Here is a 20,562-nt window from a genome sequence, read left to right as displayed (position 1 = left end):
AACCTGTCCTGAAGACAGGACTCCATCCCCTCCAGCAATTTCTTTGCCCTTCTTTGAACATATTGTAGCTCTGTAATGATCTTCATTAGGGATGGTGACCAGAACCAAATTTCTAGGATAAATGGCATTGTTTCACGATAAGCATGGGCACTCGATCTGATTTTATTGACATAGGGAACACCTAGGATGGGAATTCCCTGTGCTACTGTAGATTGGCACCTTTTCTACAATTTACTGTCTCAGTTGCCTAGGGGCTCTGAAAGTTTAAGTAACTAACCCAAGTGAAACAGCCAATAAATACATCAGAGACAGGAACTGAACCTTGATGTTGGTTTCAAAGCTAATTTTCTATCCACTATTATATGCCACCTCTGTCAATTTTTTTTCCAGCATTATTTTCAGCATCCTTATTAATAGTACGATGGGAAAATAAGTTACTGTGAAAAGTGTTCATAGGAGCCAGAGAGTTCTGATTTAAATTTTAATTAGTTGGTGTCCATGTGACCTTGGCTGACTCAGTTTCCCTCTAGGCTTCAGCTCCCTAATTATAAAAGTAGAGGTTAAAGTAGTTGGTCCCTAAGATTCCTTCTAGCCCTAGAGCTAGAATTCTATGATCTTGTTACCATGACTTGAAATATCACATTCTATCTACAAACCATGTTTTATATTTAGACCAGTCTGAATCTTTTTCAGAAATGAAGATTCTTTTAAAGAGGTTAAAAGAATGTCACTTTTCCCTCCTAATTAACATGTGACTTCATACTTTCATATTTACTCAGAAATGTTCTGTCTTCTGCCTATGCTTAATTTTCTATTCCTAAGCTATTTCCATGTTTGAGATCCATGATAATGCACTGAATAACTGAAGTGCACTAGTTTTGGAAATTGATCACAGGATTCTCAAAATCTATTTAGAATTATAGAATTGGAAGGGACTATATCTGAAAAGGATTCTTCATTATAACATACTAATACCATTTGGATGGAACAGAGTAAAATATCCTGGCTTTGGGGTCTGAGAACCAAGGTTTAAATTCCATCTCTAATGCTTACTACCTGTATAATCCCTCCTTGGGATTCAGTTTCCTCAACAAGCTACTCTCAACTATATAATAAGTAACTTAGAATAGATGGTCTCTGGAGTTTCATTCAGCCCTATATTTATTCACAAATCCCCTTCCAATGAGAGGGAGAACATTATTTCCAGAAGCAGCACATTACACTTTTAGACAGTTTTAATAATTAAGAAGTGTTTCTAAATCTATTAAATCCATATACTTCTCTTTGTCTATTTGTACACTTATTTTTTGGAAAGATTCATAGCTTAGTCAAGCATGATTTAGCCCTTAGGAAATCACTCATGTTGCCTTTCCTCCAATAACTTGGATTCAGCAGTCTTATCCATTATTTTAAATTTTGCTAATTTATGGAAAATGTGACTCTCAAATCTTTAGTTCAGAGGGTTCTTTCTAGAAATCTTACAAATAGTCAAACTAGTGATACATAATCCTCTTGCACAGTAGCCATTTGTAATAGCAAATTATAACTTTTGTACAACTGACAATTTCTACCATCACTAAGTTTCCAAACCCTAAGGCCAGGGAGGTTCAGCCCTTGTGATTATCCTGCAACAATGTTCTCACAGTTTTGGAAAAGCAGGTAGGCCCTTGGTATTAAGGGCAAAAAGTCACATGAAAACTGTGCAAACTAGTTTTCCCACTTCATGGCATGACACTATTAGAGAAATTAAGGACTTAAAAGACCAATGGAATGAATATGAAAAATATATGGAGTCATTGGCCCATGCATGGCCCACTTGACAAGGTATAGGACATTTTGTGCATTTCCAGTTTTTTGACCTAGTATTCCTGACCATTTCACTTCAAAAGGTACTGTGGAATTGGCATCTTCATAATACCTTCCTTGATAAAGACTGAACCAGAGAATTTTTTCAGCCTATGAAATTTGCAGGAGCTAAGCAGAAAAAGGTCGCAGGAAGAGATGGATAAGGATTTAATGCATGTTATATTTAGGGAGTGGGAGAAGGGGGAAGCAGATGGTTTCTTGCTTGGTGTAGGTATTGCAGATTGTGTTTTTTTCCCTTAGTGATTGGGGGTGGAGGATTGATCTCTGATCCCTGCTGCTTTGATGAGTGAGTCATAATGCTGAAACTCAAAGCTTGGTGGAGGGAAGAGTCCAAAGTCAGACTGCCCTGGAAGTCTGAATAAATTCAGAAATGTTTCCTTGGCCTGTTTACTGGAAGGTTGTAAAGAGGCAATTACCAGCGTACATTAGACAGAACCCAGGAAATGGGGTAAGGGCCCTTCCATTTATTGCATAACATTCAGTGTGTGTGTGCATAGTTGCCCTAGTATGGAGTTCTTTTGTGGGTGTGTAGTCCAAGAATATCCTGGATTTCAGAAAATGAACTTAAGCTTTCCAGTAGGGAGTTTGAACATAGAGCTGGGCTTCTAGAACCTGGCCTTTTTTTTTTTTTTTTTAAAGTTGATTATGGCAGATGAAACCCTTAGACTACATATGAGAAACAGAAGAGAAAAAAATCAGTCAGATGACAGGACTGGAGTCAGGAAGACCTAAGTTCAAATTTAACCTCAAAAACTAATAGAGGTGTGACTAGGAAAGTTAGAACCTCTATGTGAGTCAATTTGTTTTATCTATAAAATAGAGATAATTAAGGATGTTGTCAGGATAACGAGAGATATTTGTAAAAACACTTAGCAAAATTTCTTATATTTATAACAGAATACTCTGTCCTCTACTGCCTCAGGATTAGGTAGATTACATTTTACTCCTCCTCCTAGGTTTTCTGATGATCTAAGGAATGATAGAGATATTTAGGTTCTCTGCATGTGGTTCCAGACCCTCAGAGGGTATCCCCCCAAGTACAGAGAGTGGTCCCCTTACTTTCCAGTGCCATTAGGCGCTAAAAGTTAGATACAGTGGGACCTACTTTCTTAAAATGCAAAGTTATCAAATGGCTATATTCCCACCTTTTTGACCCAGACCTGCCTTACTCCTATCCAACTAGATTTATCTTTAAAAGCTGATTTTTGAGACTGATTTTCAAGTTTGCCTGGAATCTCCTTTATGAGTCATGATCTCACCTCAAAACTAGACAAAATAACATCAATTGATAAGATTCGCCAGGATAGACAAAGTCAAGTGGTGGTAGCAAAAAGCTCAATAGGAATCAGAAATTGCTAGGTCTGCACTTACCACTTATTTATTTGTTGATATATTAACTCATTTATGCAACAATCATTTGTGAAGCACAAACTATGTACTTGGCTCCAACCTGATTTTTCAGATTTGTTGCACATTATTCCCCATTATATACTCTATATTCCAGGCAACTTGTACTTACCAATTCTCAAACACAACCATCAATCTCTCATGTCCATGCCTTAGCATTGACTATTCTATGGCTTCAATTAAATCCTTCCTGGTCTCTATCTCTTAGAATCCCTAGTTTCCTTGAAAGCTCAGCTCAAACATCATCTCTTTAAGTGAAACTTTTTCTGATCTTGCTATTGCCACCCCTTCAATGACCTTGTAACTATTTTGCATATGACAATATAGGTACATATTTCTCAGATATGTATTTGTATATGTATGTATATATGTGTGTGTATATATATATATATATATATATATATATATAGTGTGTATGTGTGTGTGTGTCTGTATGTTTAGATATATGTATGCATGTATATAATCTATCTCCTGGAAAGCAAGAACTTTATTACTATTGCCTTTCAAGGACAGTGCCAAGAAGTGACTAGAACATGTTTGTAACTTAATAAATGTTTGTTGATGCATTTGCATTAGATCTAAGAACCCTTTCAATTCTAAATTGATGATCTTATGATTCCAGATAGCTTTATTTTTTTTTTTTTGTGAGGATGGAGAAATAGAGTTCTAGAACAGGACTTCTTGAACTTTTTCCACTCAAGAACCACTTTTCCCCCAGGTATATAAATATATAAAATAGGTATGCAATTCAAACATTTACTGATGATAAGTCATAATTTCACAGCCCCACATTCAGCTAAAAGACTCCATATGGGATCGTGACCCGCAGTTTAAAAAGATGGGTGCTCTATTCATTGTCCCAGCTAGTTTCCCCAAAACATTTTATAAATGCCAGCTGTTGTGGTAATATTCTCAGAGATAATAATAATAATAATAATAATAATAATAGTATTTTATTTATATTAGCTCATTTGAGTTTTATAGCACCATGAGATAGTTACTGTGAGTGTTATCTATATTATATGGGGAAGATGAGTTTTATAGTTAGTAAGTTCAAGGCAGGTTTCAAACTCATGTTTTCCTAGTTTAATACTCTTCCCATTATATTCTCTACTTGTGTCATTGGTATTTCTGTTGTCATTCAATTATTTTTGGTCATGTCCAACTCACATGTTCTTGACAAAGGTACTGGATTGGTTTGCCATTTCCTTCTCCAGCTCATTTTACAGATGAGGTAACTGAGGCAAATAGGGTTAAGTGACTTGCCCAGGGTCACACAGCTAATGTCTAAGGTCAGATTTAAATTCAGGTCTTCCAGACTCTTAAGTCTGGCACTCTATCTCTATTGCTGATCTAGCTGCCCATAAAGTACTTCCTTTAAGTGGCTCCCTTTGCTGCCTTGGGTTGTCCCTGTGTTGCTAAGGGGTGGTACTAGGGAGGATGGTTTTAGGTGTATTAAGCAGTGGGGAAATTATAGAAGAAGCATAGATTCCCGTTGAAACATTCTTGTCAGACCAACTTCCAGATAGCCATAAAATTTTGTTTTGTTTTTAACTACATATTCCTGGAAAACCATGGTACAAAGAACATGTAAAGTACACATCAACAAAAGCATTGTTAAAATTCCATGAAGGCATCACTGAGAGCATCCAGGTCATCCAATGCAAGATCTAAGATGGGGAAGGAAGGGATCGTAATAATATGGTCAGAATGTGTAAATGTTTCAAGACCTGTTCAAGAAGCATACTGTACATAATGAAAAGGGTGAACTGGAAAGCCTGGCCTTAGTATTAGTGTCTCAATGATTAAATGAACAGAGGTTAACTAACAGATTCTTGTGCTTCTTAACTATAAAGCTTATTGAAAATGGTGGTGAAGAGTAAAGAAAGGGAAACATTATGTGCATTATTAGTAAAGAATGAGATTAAAACAATCACAGATCAGAAACATGAAAAATCAGGATGGAAGGTACTGTGGAATTGACTTGGGTAGAAATTCCATAATAAGATAAGAAAATTTTCACAAGTATGTCAACCTGAGACTGATCTAGAAATACCAAATGAGATGGGGGAAGTTATAAAATTAGAATAGGTATCAACTCCCTCTATGAGCTTCTTTATATGAATATGAATGCCTATTCTGAGGAAGGTGTTCTATGAGCCACTGAGGATACGAAGATGAAATAATTCCTAAACTGTTCCAAACTGATAAATGTCAACATTTTATATTTCTGAAAAGGGACGTGATATACTGGTCACAGATAAGTGAAAACAAAGCATAGACAGAGTGATGATTTCAAGAGGAAGAAAGTGCTAAAAGAAAATGGTAGGATTCAGAAGCCTTTCCTGCAGGTGGGAAATGAGTTATGTTCTCCAAAAAAAAAAAAAAAAAAAAAAAAAAGAAGCTTGCAATTCAAGCAGTCCTATTTCTATTGCTTAGGACTGCATTTCATCATCTGTAAAATGAAGTTGGCCCAACTATTTCTAATTCCTTCTCTAGTCTCTAAATGCTTCTCTAGCCACAAAAATCAGCCATCTTTAGTCTCTTCTCTTATCTCCTATGTCACATGTCACATCACCGAGTTCTACATATTCTTCCATTGTATTGTCATTTGACCTTGCCTATTCCTTATTTTCTATTGCTGTTAAGTCAAGCCAAATTAAAGCCATTTTTATTTTACAACTCTTTTCTCTCTTTTCCAAACAATCCCACACACAATTGGCAGGGAAATCTTTCAGAAATACTGCTTTATGTTAACATTGAGCAGCCTCTAAAACTCTCAGGGTAAAATCTAACCTCCCTTAGTCAAGCATTCAAACCCTCCACAATCTGGACCTAACCTCTCTTTCAGTTTTATCTCACAAAACTTCTCAACAAGAAAAATAATTCGGTTCCAGCCAAAGCAGTATGTTTATTGTGTACATTCCTGCCTTCTGTTTAAGATATTTTTCCACCTTCTCCCTGCTTGTCTAATTCCTTTATATCTTTCAAGGTCAGCTTTTCTCAAATCATTTAGCAAGCCTTCCCCACTATTTCCCTTGCACTTCCTTCCCTTGAACTGCAATATTATTGTCCACATGCCTTTAGTACTTTAGGATGATATCATGTGTTCTGAGGTTTTGTTATGTCTATGTTCCATTTCTCGAATTAAATTTTTAGACTTTTAAACCGGAAATGGTATCTTATACATTTCTGTATCCCTGGCAGTCATGATTTCAAAATATGTTTCAAAAAGAGAGACTGGATTTTACTTTATAAATTTAAGGTAAACCCATTTGCTGCACAAGCATTGTAAATGATAATCTCCATTTCTTGAGGAGATAGGTGAAAATGAAGATGGAACTTGGGGATGTTATCGTAGAATTCTGGGACCTGTTCTAAATGTGATTTGGAAATCTCTATTCCTAGTCAGGCTCAGTTCCTTTATTCTAACAGTCCTAAGCTTCATTTTTTTGGTTGGGTTTTCCTTTCCAATAGAATAGCAAGATAATTGTAAAGTCATACCCTGGTAAGTATTGCTATAAAAGACCAAATAAGACCTTATCTCTTCTGTTATGATCAGCCTAAGCAGTATTCACTTGGGGTAGAGGGAATATAAGAGTCCAGACTTTTATAATTGTCCTAGTAAAGAGAACATAAGTGTCAAATGTGAGAGTTTATCAACTCTGCCTCACTTAAATCTAATTCACATACAATCATCTGTGATGTTGTTGGCCCTCTTTGAAACAAAGGAGTAATAGTATCTGGTAAGACTACCTCTGTAATATTGTGTTCAAATCTGTGTGTCACATTATAGGAAGGACTTTAATAATCTCAATCAAAGAACGGTTCCAAGGATATGGAACAGCTTGGAGCTTATGCCATGTAAATATCAGTAGAAGAAAAAGCATTTTACCTGGAGAAGAGACTACCTAGTGGCACGTGATTGACTATCTTTGAGAATCTGAAGAACTGTCACATGGAAAATGATTTATTCTCCTAGGTCTGGAAGAGCAGGATTTGAACTCAAAATTTTTTGCTCCTTAAAACTAGAGACTTTTCTTTTTTTTCTTGTTATCTCTCCAGTTCCTAGTACATATCATAGATACCTATTAAACACTAATTGAATTAAACTAAATGTATGGAAGTTGGAGAATAATTTCAGATTAAAGTAAAAAAAAATTTCTTAATGACAAAAGCTATTCCAGGATGGAAAGAACTGTCTTGGGTTGAGACAAATAGACTATCAGTATAGATCTTGAAGCTAGATACCCCTAATTGAAGATGCTATATTAGAGTTCAGGTATGGATTGAACCAGATGACACCGGAGGTTCCTTTCAGCTTTTAGATTCTGTAACTGATACCCTTTAAGCTTTTGACACACTACTTTATACTATTCCTAGAGAGAAGATGAGGATATATGAATCAAACAACAATATAATTGAATGAATTCCTAACTAGTAGAATGCTCACAACCAAAATGCAGTTTTTAATAATTCAATTTCCATCAATCAATAAATTTTCTTAACTGATTATTTAGTGCTAAACATTGTGCTAAGTGCTGGGGTAACAAAAAGAGGCAAAAGACAGTTCCTGCTCTCAAGAAACTTATGATCTAATAGGAGAGACAACATGCAAATGCATTTTATACATATAATATGTATATATATATATACATACATTGTATATGATATATGTAATGTGTTTTTTTTATTTCTCTCTTAGTGGTAAATCTTTCAATCCTACTTGCTATTTAGATTAGGGTGAATAAATTCTTTTCAGCTACTGCCACCTAGGCAATATGATATAATAGAAAAAAAAAACAATTTGGGGGTCAGAGGACCTGAGTTCAAAGGCAAAATCCAATGCTAAAATGTTGCATGAATTTGGATGAGTCACTTAATCCCTTTGGGCCTAAAAGTTCCTTTATATATAAAAGGAGTACATTGGAATACATTCTGAGTCTATGGTCCTAAATTTTTGATGGCTAGCAGTAAAATTATACAAATTACACCCATGTTTTTATTTAGCAAGATTGGAAGGGGCAAGGCAGAACTGACTGTCTGTCTTATATTTCTAAAGCTACACTAAATCACAGCTCTCCCAACAAAGCACGCCACCCTGCCCCCAGTTTCTTAGTATCACTAGCTCTTTGTTCAGTACCATCATAGGCAGACGCTGTTTGGAATGTTCTCTGCTACTTATGGCTTTGGCAATGATTCTCCCATATTCTTGTACTTCTCATAGTAAAATGTCTCATTAGCAACATTCAGGCTGATCTTTATGAGTGCATCATAAATACTTTATAATGGAAAGCAAAGATTATATACAGGCAGGCTATTTACAAGTTACATAATACAAGTAATCACTTTAATATTCATATGGTAAAGTTCTCTCTAATATTATTTTTAATATGAAAAAATTAGGTCTGCTTCTGTTCAGATAACACTTCCTTTTCTCTCTGTTTTTTTTTTCAGTTAGACGGGCTAGGAGAAAATTCCAGCTTTTTTCTTCCTTCTTCACAAACTCCAGAGAAAATTGTTTTGTTTGTTTGTTTGAAGTCAGATCATACTTTGTTTTTCCTAGATCTTTCCCAATATGAAAAGCTGTTATATGGAAGAAGGATTAGACTTGCTTGATATAACTTCAAAGGACCGTCGACAGCATTTCTGCCAGTTTACATTTCATTGTTATTACAAAAACTAACAAGAGTCCCATACTTCTTTTGTCAACGTTTAAAATTTTCTCATTTATAACTCAAGGGCAAGAGACATATAGAATCCTAATTTACTTACCTGTAAGCAAATAGGCAAATTTTATCAACACTATCACTAGAATATAAACTCGTTGAGCCCAGAGACTATACAATTTTTCATAGTAGGATACCACTTTTGGGGGCACATTACATATGTCAGATATTTAATCAATATTAGTTTGGGTTCAGAATTACCTTAGACTTAATAATTACCTTTTTAATATTGTTTAGTTGTTTTCAGTAGTATCTAAGTCTTCATGCCCCCTCTTGGGGTTTTCTTGGCAAGATAATAGAATGGTTTTCTATTTCCTTCTCCAGCTCATTTCACAGATGAGGAAAATGAGGCAAATAGGGTTAAGTGACTTGCCCAGGGTCACACAAATAATAAGTATTTGAAGCTAGAGTTGAATTCAGGTGTTCCAGACTCCAGGTTCCATATTCTAACCATTGGGATATTATGGTATTAAAGTGTTCTTCCAGTTCATTTACTTGTAAATGATGGACTGTTTTTAGAAAATGCCATTCCTTAGCACTTAATTATCATGATGCAATGCAATTAAAGTAAATCTAATTCTCAAGCATTTTCAGATACAACCTAGTCAAGTTCATGGATATGGTTTTATTGCTTTTAACCAAAGGAAAAAGCCAAGAGTTTAAAAGACAAAAGAATTATCAAGATTATTGGGAAATAGACAAAAAAGGAAATAGAATAGTTTATGTAGTTTGCACTATCTGATTTTTTTTTAATTGGACATAAAATATTTGTTACATGGGTTTTCTTTCTTTTGCAGATGGGGAGGGTTGAGGAAGGAGAGAGTGAGTGGTTTGGTTCATTGAAAAAAATAAATAAGATGAAACATAAAAGTTCAATTGAAGAGAAACTATTTTTCCCCCTGGCATGGAATTCTAAGAGGAATGCATCATGTGGATCTTTATATAAGGGACCTTTATATTAGATAACATCAAACAGTATCTTCAATTGTGGTTTTGGAAAAAAAAAAAAAGATCCAGGAATGTTAGTCAAATATAGGTTTCTTAAATCAACCTTCAAAGCTGAGGGCATAGCTTTAAATCTTAACTTGGGATAAGCATTTCTGTGGGGAGCTAAGATAATACAGCAGAGGTACATAGCTAACTTAATACAGGGATAGATCTTAGAGTTTAGAAACCTAGAGGAATGCAGAGTTAATATGTGTTTTGCTCTGTCTCTTTCAAGTAGCTACAGACTTTTGGCAAGTACTAGGTCATAGTCAATTCACATTTGAATTCTCTGAGTGCCTGAAATGCCAATATTCTGTTATGTTGATTAAAGAAGGATATAGCTGTCTTAGATTCTAGTTATAGGAGGAGGTAGCACAGAGTAGTGCTATGGAAAGGGCACCATAGCTGGATGAGCAAAACACTGGATTTGATTGCTGGTTCTGCTTCTTACTATCCAGATGATCTTGGGTAAGTCACTTGCTATCTGAAGACCTCAGTTTCCTCATGTGTAATATAAAGGAGTTTATCCAGACACTGAGTTAGTTCCTTTCAGCTATAAATTTAAAATGGCATCTCTACCCTTAGGAAGCTTTCTCTGGTGAATACTTTATAATTTGATTTCCCAATATGTTAATGTTTTCTCCTTATTTGTTTCTTTGCATTTATCTATTTATGAAGAAGAATTGTGGAGTAGAAAGAGCCATGAATTTGGACGCAAAGTACCAGGGTTCAAATCCCACATCAAAGAATTTGCTTTGTTCTGTGAGCAAAACAGAATAAGAGTAGCTCAAAAAAAAAAAAAAAAAGTGAGATGAACAAATTAGAGACATCTCCCTCCCAAATGGTCACCAGGACTATTTGCACCTGACCTGTGGTAAAGCCTACCCAGCTTGAGCTTGTATTGGTCTAATCAGCCACAGTCTGATACATTGTACTTTGACCCAGGAGTAGTGATGTCACTTGTTCCTCTTCAAGCTCAAAGAACAACATCCACATAACCTAAGTGACTGGGCCAGTTACACTTTTAAAGGTTTCGTTTCAATGAGAGGATTGGATTAGATGGCGACTAAGATCCTTTCATCTCAAAATCTATAATGCTTGGTTATATTTTCTGTTCATCACCCCTATTCCAGTGAATAGTAATCTCTTTGAGATCAGGGACTATTATTTTTTCTTTTTCTTTTTTTCCTTTTCTTTTGTCCTTTTTCTTTCTCTGTCTTTGTGTTTGTGTCTCTGTCTCTTTATCTCTCTATCTCTGTCTATTTCCATCTCTGTCACTCTCCCCTTCCCTTTTTCTCCTTCTCCCCTCCTTTTCCTTTCCTTCTCCTTCTCCCTCTCCTTCTCTCCCTCCTTTTCTTTCTGTCTGTCTGTGTGTGTGTGAGTCTCTGTCTCTCTGTCTCTGTCTCTCTGTGTCTCTGTCTCTGTCACTATACTCCTACCCCTCAGCACAGTGCCTTTGGAATATGGTAGGGATGTAACTTATTGACTGACTATAAGCTTTCTTAAGTAGAGGACGGTCACTTAGTAAATTTATGTCTTGAGGTTGTGAGGGATGTAGAAGACCCTTGACCAAAATGACTACTCAGAGATCACTCAGTAGAAGGCAGAAAAGTTGTTTATTGAAAACCTCCGGAGAATGAGCCATCCCATCGCAAGATAAGAAAAAGAAAGCTCGCGGTAGGAGGGCTAAAGAAGTAGTAAAGATATATAGCTTTTATACAAGAAATTACATCACAAGTAAGAGAGCATTGAGAAGGGGAGGGGGAAGCATCTAATTGGTTGTTGCTATTCGGGGAGATGGGAATGGAAGGTTTCTGTTTTCCTGAAATCTCCTGATTTCTAGGAAACAGAAAGTCAGGCCTTCAGGCTTAATCAAGCAGACAGTGGTCCAGCTAATAGACTAAATATTGATAAATGTCAAATACCAATAAATGTCATCAGTTCAGGTTAAATAAATATGTTTCTAGCTGGCCAAGGCTCAAGTAGATATGAACCTGCACATATTATACAGGTCATAGGGTAGACACAGAAATAATAAAATACAGAAAAAGAATTCATACATTCCTGTAAGTTTTTCACCTCATCTATTCCCCACAAGGTCCTAGAGTTTAGTGCAGTGCAGTGGACATAGCAGAAGCGAGCAGTTTCCTTATCATTTCCTTCCTGTCTGCTTCATCCGAGGAGCACACTAACTGTCGCACTCTGACTACATTTCCATCTACAGCCCCCTTTTCTACTGCCTGGCTCCCCCCTCCGCTTCTCCGTGCTTTCTCCTCCAAAAAAACTGTTGATCAGTTTGCTTACAGGGCTGTTTGTTTCGATTGAAGCCCTCTGCTGCTCTCTGCTGTTTAAAGCAGAGATTTCAGAGGATGATGGCAATGGAGCACAGGGCATCCGGTCTTTTACTGGGGAAAGTCTTGACTCTGAACACACCTGAAAGACATAAGGCGGCAAGATTTTGTTTGTTCATTCGTTTTAATGAGTTTGATGGATTGTAGCGAATTTAAAGACCCCATAAGATGATGGGAAACAATCTGAACTGACAAGTAATGAAAAATTGTGATTATGCCCTAGTGGTGATTATAACCACAAAGCAAAATGAATGGTCTGTTCATCAGTCTAGAGCACAGACAACATGGCGCGGTGAACAGGGTTCTAGACTCAGAGTCAGGAAAATCTTCATTCAAATTCCACCTCATGATATTTACCAGTTCTGTGAACCCTATAACCATATTATAGAGGGAAATTTGCTATATGTGGTCAGTGGAGTTGAGTTCAAATTCTGACAATGTCATTGAGTATTTTACCTTGGAAAAGTTACTCTGCATATCTTGGCTGGTGTTTTCTCAGTTGGAAAATCAAAGTATTAGACTAGATGAACTTTAAAGTCTAGCTCTAAATCTATGACCAAATGAGCCTAAGACACTTAGGATTCCTTGTGTAATGTGAGATTCTGAAGGCTTCCAAATTAGGGGTTCTCAATGTGGGAGGGATCTATGGATTTGAGTTATTTTTTAAAAATCTTTTCATAATTATATTTCTATATAATTGGTATTCTTTGTAATACTATGTATTTTCTTTTAGTCACTTACAACTATGATTCTGAGAAAGAGTCCATAATCTTCATCAGACTGTCAAAGGCATGACAACATAACAAAGTCTTGCTACATATCTCTAATTCTATTTTGGAGCCACAGGACCTTCCCTCAGAGTTATCTGGTAAGTGTTTGATGTACCTGATACTATCCCCAATATTTATGGATTTTATCTAGGAAGTTTTTTTGTTTGTTTTAAAGCCTTATTGCCTCTCAAGAATTTTTATTAGCCTATTAGATGCATTCCATCCTTTGCCAAGAATCCATCATTTCTGTAATCTAAACTGTGATTCAAAATTCCAAATCCTATTCTCAGATATTGTTTTAGCTTAATTTCTGTTTGCTTCAGTTTCTCCATCTGTAAAATGGACATGTTAATAATACTAACCTCCTAAGGTTGATTTGAGAAACAAATGAGTTAATATCTCTAATGGGCTTTGAAAACCTTAAAGCATTATGTAGATGTTAGCATTTATTATTTAGTAATCTCTTAATAGTCGTTAACTCTTTAGATCTTCATAGCAACCCTAGGAGGTTGGTACTATTATTACCCTCATTTTATATATGAAAAAAAACTGAGGGAAATTGCTAGAAAGTAGTTGAGATTGAATTTGAATTTAGGTCCGTTCTAATTCCAGGTCTAATGGTTTCTCTTCTTCCCTAAATTCTACTTTTTTGGCATCACTTGAGAATTGAGATATAATTTCTTTATATGATAAAAAATATAAAAAGTAGATTCTTTAGTAGATATGTAAGACATATAGACATAGAATGAAATCTACCTACACAGTATTTCCCCATCTTTTCAAGTTCCCTTTAACACTGCTCTCTAGATATAACTGATACACACACACACATACACACACACACATTGCTCTTCTTATGATGTAATTACCAGAACTGAACATTGTAATTCAGATGTGATCTTACTATGGGAAGTATAATGGGTCTTCCATCTCCCTGACTGATAAATAATTCCATCACTAAAATCTTCCTTATGCTTTCCTAGGCACTAGGCTCTCTGGCACCATGTGCAGTTGGGGGCAGAGGGCATGAAGTCCAAATTATTCAACATGAGCAAATTCAATTATAATGAGATGTATACATCTTGTTGCAATGTGCCATTGAACTTCAGTACCTTCCCTCGATTTTCCTTGATGCTAAGCTCTGTGGCTAACATGTTTGAGTATGTCTTGTGATGGAAAGCTTACTATCAATCCAGTCCACTGTTGAATAGTTCTGGTTCTTAGAAATATTTCATTATACTATTATATTATAACTATGGGTTATAATATATTGGAAACAGCAGTGGACTCAAAATTGATCATAAATTTTAACTTTCTATTGCCTCCTAGTGGTAGCTCTTTTATTCTAAGCAGTCTTGTTTATTTCATAGCATAATTGTATGGCAAAAATGTAGTTTGTAATGAAACTGATTTCTCTTCAATTGAAGATGTGTTTAATGAGAAAGGTCTTACCATACAGAATAACATTACACTATGAAAAATAGTCAACTCAGTTATTTAATTCTCCTTGATTCTTATTGAGAAAAATGCCTAAGCGCCCAAATGGAGGGGATGTTTTCTTATGAGAGAGTATATTTGGTCAGTTCAGACAAGATGACTATTTCATGGCAATTGCTGCCTTTTTTGTAGCTGGGAATAACATTTAGCAATGAAAATCTAACTTAAGGCCTGGAAGCTAAAAGTAATTGTGATTCTCTAAACAAATGTTGAAGGGGTGATAGCTTTTATCATTTAAAATCATTTTTAATAACTTCAATTATCATAGGAAGCAATGTGGTACAATGAAAAAGAACTGGAGAGAGAACCTGACTTCAAATTGTATTTCTGAGACTGTCGCTTACATGACAAGTCCCTCAATTTCTCAGATTATAATGTCCTCTGCTATAAAATAAAAGGAATCGACTAGTTTGTGAAATCTCATCTCACTCCAAATCTTTGTTTAAAATAAGTAATGTTTATCATGACTAATTTATTTAACATTTATTATGTATTATGTATTGTATTGGGGAAAAGGGAAGTAAAGCAGATTTATATTTGTAATTAGGTATTGCATATGCAAACATTCCCTTTCCCTGAGCCAACAATATAGTAAGGGAAGGTTATTTGTCTGTAGTATGCTAGAGAAAAAGACCTGGAATTGAAATTGTGTCATCAATAAGTAACACATGATTAATTGAATACTGATTCTCTATATGATTTATCATTGATGCCCATCATAAGTTATTTATGTATATTGCCTTCTATCAGTTCATATCTTTCTTATGCCCTTATATTCTATATTAGTATTATAGTTATTAGCATACTATCACTTCTGTTCTCTCAGATTCTAACCTTCATGAGGGTAAAACCTGTATAATCAATTATTGTTACTCCTCACAGTTTCAGAAAGTATACAACATACAATGGGCATTTGTGTATAATTTGCATAGTATTATATGAGTCTATTGCTCTTACTCCCAGTTTTGAAAGCAGTCCAATGATATCATTGGTGATGCCTTGACTAGTGTGTGAATTGGATTGAATTGAGGCAAAATTGTGTATAATTGTGAGGCACTGAACATCCAAAGACAAAAACAAAAAAGCTCTCTTCCCTCAAGCCTCACATTATTCCTGTGGGGTATTAAAACAAGGTAACTTGAAAAAAAAAAAAAAAAAAGGAGAGAGCACTAATTAGGGAAATGAAAGGAAACTTAATGGGATATTTGGTACTTCATCTGAGTCCTGAATAAAAAACATAGATATTAAAATCAGAAATAAAGATTTTAATGTCAATTCTAAATAATCAAATGCACAAAGACAAAAGATGGAATGGCATCAGCTAGTTTATAGATATATATTTGGATGGATGGATAGATATACATACATATTTTTCTCTCTTTCTCTCTCTCTATATACATGTACATATATGTAGAGATATACACATACACATATATACACAGACTTATTTACGTATAATATATGGACATATGAAATAAGGCTGGAAAGCTGAGTTGAAGCTAGACCATGGAAGACTTTAAATGTCAGTTGGAATAATTTGTATTTGATCTAAGAGGAGTTGCTGAAAATTTTTGAGTAGGGGAGTAGTATGTTCAAATTCAAGGTGATTATTTTATTAGCTATATGGAGAATTGATTAGACAAGGGAAGAAGAATTTTTTTTTAAATAGGCTTTACAATAGTCCTGTTGAGAGATAAGAACCTGATTACCTGAGGGTAATGACCTTGTGCATAAAGACCCTGGAATGAGTGAGCAAGATATTGTAGAAGGAGAACTGAGAAGAATTATTCCCTTATTGGATATGAGATAGGCCGGGGGAGGTGCAGAAGGAGGTAAAGAAGGGAGAAGAGTCAAGGATGATTTCCAAGTTAATCACCTTGCTAATAAACAGAGTTGTGGTATTTTAAAGAGAAATTTTTCACATAAGCAATATGGAATTTTGGTGTGGGTAGGAGATGATGAGTTTCATTTTTATTATTTTGACTTTGAAATGTTGAAGTATCTAGGAATCATCTAGCAGACTCCAAATGAGAGCTATGTACAGTACAAATATTGGCTGTCATCAGCAGCATCAGCAGCATCATATGTCAGTAACAGGGTTTAGGAAAGAGATTATGTTTGGATGTGTCCATTGGAGAGTCATCTCTTATGGTAAGTATTAGGAGATAGAAAATTTAGAATCAGGGGACATAATTTCAGTAAAATATCACAAAAGCCAGTAATACATAAGTCCTAAGCCTTTATCTTGGATTTGTTTTTGTTTTTGCTGATTCAAAAAGCCCACAGCTTTAACTTTAACAAGAGCATATAAGGATTATAGAAATAGGGATAGGAGAGGCAAAGGAAGGATACAACCAAAGAGGTCTCTGAAACTTCAGACATGGTGATCTTTAGGGCATGGCAGGAGGATCAACAGGAGAAATTAGAGAGGAGTGTGAGTGATAGTATTTTGAAGAATTTACCTCAAACTTGTCACAGACAGTTTAGTTGAACTTGTGTTGACTCCTTTTCATTAATGGATAGGACATCACTTCTTCAACACAGTCACTCAATGAGGAAGCAAATGTAAAAAGTTTTGTAAGGAAAGGTCAGTTTCTGGCCCAACTAATTGGTTTCTAGGGTGGTAAATAGCAATTTTTTGTGCCCAAAGCAATTATTCCATCTAGTTTTCTAATTAAAAAATATTCTAGATAACTAGTTTCAACATTTCTAGGAGAAAGAAAATTATGTGAAAATGAAATTGTAACAAATTGTAAAGTTTTATAACTTTAAACATTTTTTTACTGTTTATACCTTCTAAATTTCAGTGCCCTATGGAAAAATAATGACCATCTCACCCTATTAGTTCTGTTGGTTTTAGATCTTTGCTATTACAAACTTTTTGCATTTTCTGATGCAAAAAGTTGACTGGTAAATCAAATAGGGAAAGAAAATACATGTTATGAAAGTATTGAAAATTAACAACCACAGGTAGCATCTACAGAAGAGAGCAGCTTGTTGCAAACTTATAGCTCTTAGCAAAGGCCTACAAAATAAATTATTTTGAAATATTTCCTAGAGATAGAAATGAAATTGACATACATAGGAACGGAATTAGCAGAGATCTTTGCTTGGACCTGACTATATAACATTTTTATTGATGGCATGCTTACTAAATCTGTAGATGATATAAAGGGAAGGAGAACACCTTGTTGGATGACAAGAGTCAAGATCACAAGAGATCTTGGCAGGCTAAGACTTTGACTTGATTTTAACAACATAATGGGAATAAATATAAATTCTTATACAAGTTTAAAAAAATAAAATTTCACAAATATAAGCTAAGAAAGGCAATTGAATGACTAAAAAGCAATGTTTGCAAAAGACCCTGGGTTTTAGTGAACTATATACTCAATATGAGTCAACAATCAGAAAGGGCAGCCAAAAAAAAAAAAAGAATATTGAATTGTATTACTAGAACAAGAATATCCAAAACAAAGGAAGATGAAAGCTACGTTGTCTTCTGCTCAGTTCAGACAACATCTAGAGATTTATGTTCAGTACCTAAGTGCCACATTTTGGAAAGAAACAGATAATTACAGAGCAGCCAGAGAAGGAAAACCAAAATGATGAAAAACCATGAGATTATGAGACACGAAAATAAGTTGAAGGAAATGGAAGTCTTTAAAGATAGCTAGATGGCATAGTAAATGGAGTGATGAGTCTGGAATCAGGCTGACTCACTTTCCTATATTCAAATCTGGCCTCAGACACTGCTAGATATGTAACCCTGGGCAAAGCACATAACCTTTTTTGCCTCGGTTTCTTCATCTATAAAATAAGCTGCAAAAGGAAATGGCAACTTATTTCGGTGTCTTTGCTAAGAAAACCCTAAATGAATTCATGAAGAGTTGGACACAACTGAAAAATAACTGCACACTAATAACAACAAAATGGTATGGGATGGAATATTTGGATTCTCAAGGTCCTCCTATTCAGAGATTCTCTGATTTTGTGACCCAATCCAATACCACTGGATTATACAAGTTAAAAAAAAATTCACAAATATAAGCTAAGATAAGGCAATTGAATGACCAAAAAGCAATGTTTGCAAAAGACAAACATTGTTTTATCCCAAAACATGAGTCCACAGAAGGACTTAGTGTAAACATTAGACATCATCCATGAAGAGGAAAACTTTCCCTACTATCCCCCAACAATAAAGTGGAAGGGTGATAAAAATGTTTCTACCCTTTAAATTTCAATGTCCTAGGGAAAAATAATGGTGACCCCACACCCTATTATTCTGTTTGGTTTAGATCTCTGATATTACAGACATGAAGATGCAAAAAGTTAAATGGTAAATCAAATGAGGAAAGAAAATACAGGTTATGAAAGCATCAAAAATTGATATAAACAGGTGGCATCTACAGAGGAGAGGCAGCTTTTTGAAAACTTATAGCCCTTAACAAAGACCCACAAAATTAGCTATTTTGAACTATCTCCTAGGGATAGATAGAAATGAAATTAATTATGTGCCTGCAGGGCACATAAAATTCACCCCCACTTCCTATCCTATGTCAATTTTGGTAGTCAAAGACTGCCACAACAACCCATAAGACATTGACTCTCCTTCCTTCTAAACTGAAGAATAAACCTCGGGAGACACTGACCACTACAGGTACAATCCTATGATGAGAAAATACTGTCCTTTTACATATTTCCTGATCTTCACTTTCTTGTAACTGGTGGGGAGAGCAATGGGAAAATCTTGGAATTTTCATGTTTCTTCAGAGAATCTTCCCAGGGCTCTTCTCAGAGCACCCATCACTTCCTTATTCCTCAGGCTGTAGATCATAGGGTTCAACATAGGGGCCACGGTAGTATAGAATAAAGCAATCATCTTTTCATGTTCTGCTGAGGAGGTAGCCCGGGGCCGCATGTAGGTGAAAATGGTGGCCCCAAAGCAAAGGGAGACCACAGTGAGATGGGAGGCACAGGTCCCAAAGGCTTTGCGACGTCCCTGCGTAGAACGGATGCGCAGAATGGCTCTAACAATCTGGGCATAGGAGAACAGGACCAAGGAGCAGGGTAACATGATGACCACAGAGCCTGAGAAGGTCACCATGATCTTGTTGAAGGAAATGTCCACACAGGCCAAACGCAGCACTGCTAGTGTCTCACAAGCAAAGTGATTGATAACATCCTTGCACAGGGGAAGTCGAAAAGTAATGATTGTCTCCATGAGTGAGTTTAAGAAACCAGCAGCCCAACAAGCAGCAGCCAGAGCCATGCACAGCCCTCCATGCATGATGACGGTGTAGTGTAGGGGAAAGCACACTGCCACATAGCGGTCATATGCCATTGCTCCCAGTAGAAAGAACTCAGTCCCACCCAGTGCCAGGGAGATAAAGAGCTGAAATACACAGCTATAGAATGGGATGGACTTCTTTGAAGACAGAAAATGAATAAGCATTTGTGGGACAGTGCTGTTCATATAGCAAATATCCACAAAGGACAGGATGCTAAGGAAGAAATACATAGGGGTGTGGAGTCGGCTGTCTAACCTGATCAGATAGATGATAAGGAAGTTTCCCGCCATAGTTACCAAGTACATGACCAAGAAGAGGACAAAGAGGTAAATCTCAGTCTTCAAGTCATTAGATAGCCCTAAGAGGATGAATTCATTCACCCTTGTCTGGTTGTTTTGGGCCATGTGAAGGTAGTTCTACAAGGCGATATAATGAAGTGCTGATGCTTTGATTCTGGAAGGAAAGATATTTTCTTGTAAATTATCAATAAAACCTACTCACATATCTCAGAAGAAAGACAGCATTTATATATTTCTACTTAAAAAACCCAGTTTGGGTAGTATGAGATTAATTCCCTTTATAATATCATTTTCACAAGAAAGATAAAGCAACTATTATTTCCACTTTAATGTTGAGAAAAACTGAAACTCATAAATTTTAAGGG

The 20,562-nt window shown here is 35.7% G+C and overlaps 2 protein-coding genes across 2 annotated transcripts in view; one reads left to right on the top strand and one right to left on the bottom strand.

The window, feature by feature from the left end:
- Positions 1 to 20,562, top strand: part of LOC127564051 (TRPM8 channel-associated factor 2-like) — a 134,419-nt gene that overhangs the window by 44,975 nt on the left and 68,882 nt on the right. The window lies entirely within an intron of this gene.
- Positions 19,367 to 20,302, bottom strand: LOC127564052 (olfactory receptor-like protein OLF3). Its single transcript, XM_052000306.1, has one exon. It carries the CDS (start codon positions 20,300 to 20,302, stop codon positions 19,367 to 19,369), a length of 936 nt encoding a protein of 311 aa, XP_051856266.1.

Source organism: Antechinus flavipes, chromosome 5, assembly GCF_016432865.1.
Source record: "Antechinus flavipes isolate AdamAnt ecotype Samford, QLD, Australia chromosome 5, AdamAnt_v2, whole genome shotgun sequence".
Taxonomy (NCBI): domain Eukaryota; kingdom Metazoa; phylum Chordata; class Mammalia; order Dasyuromorphia; family Dasyuridae; genus Antechinus; species Antechinus flavipes.
This window is presented reverse-complemented; position numbering and strand designations above follow the sequence as displayed.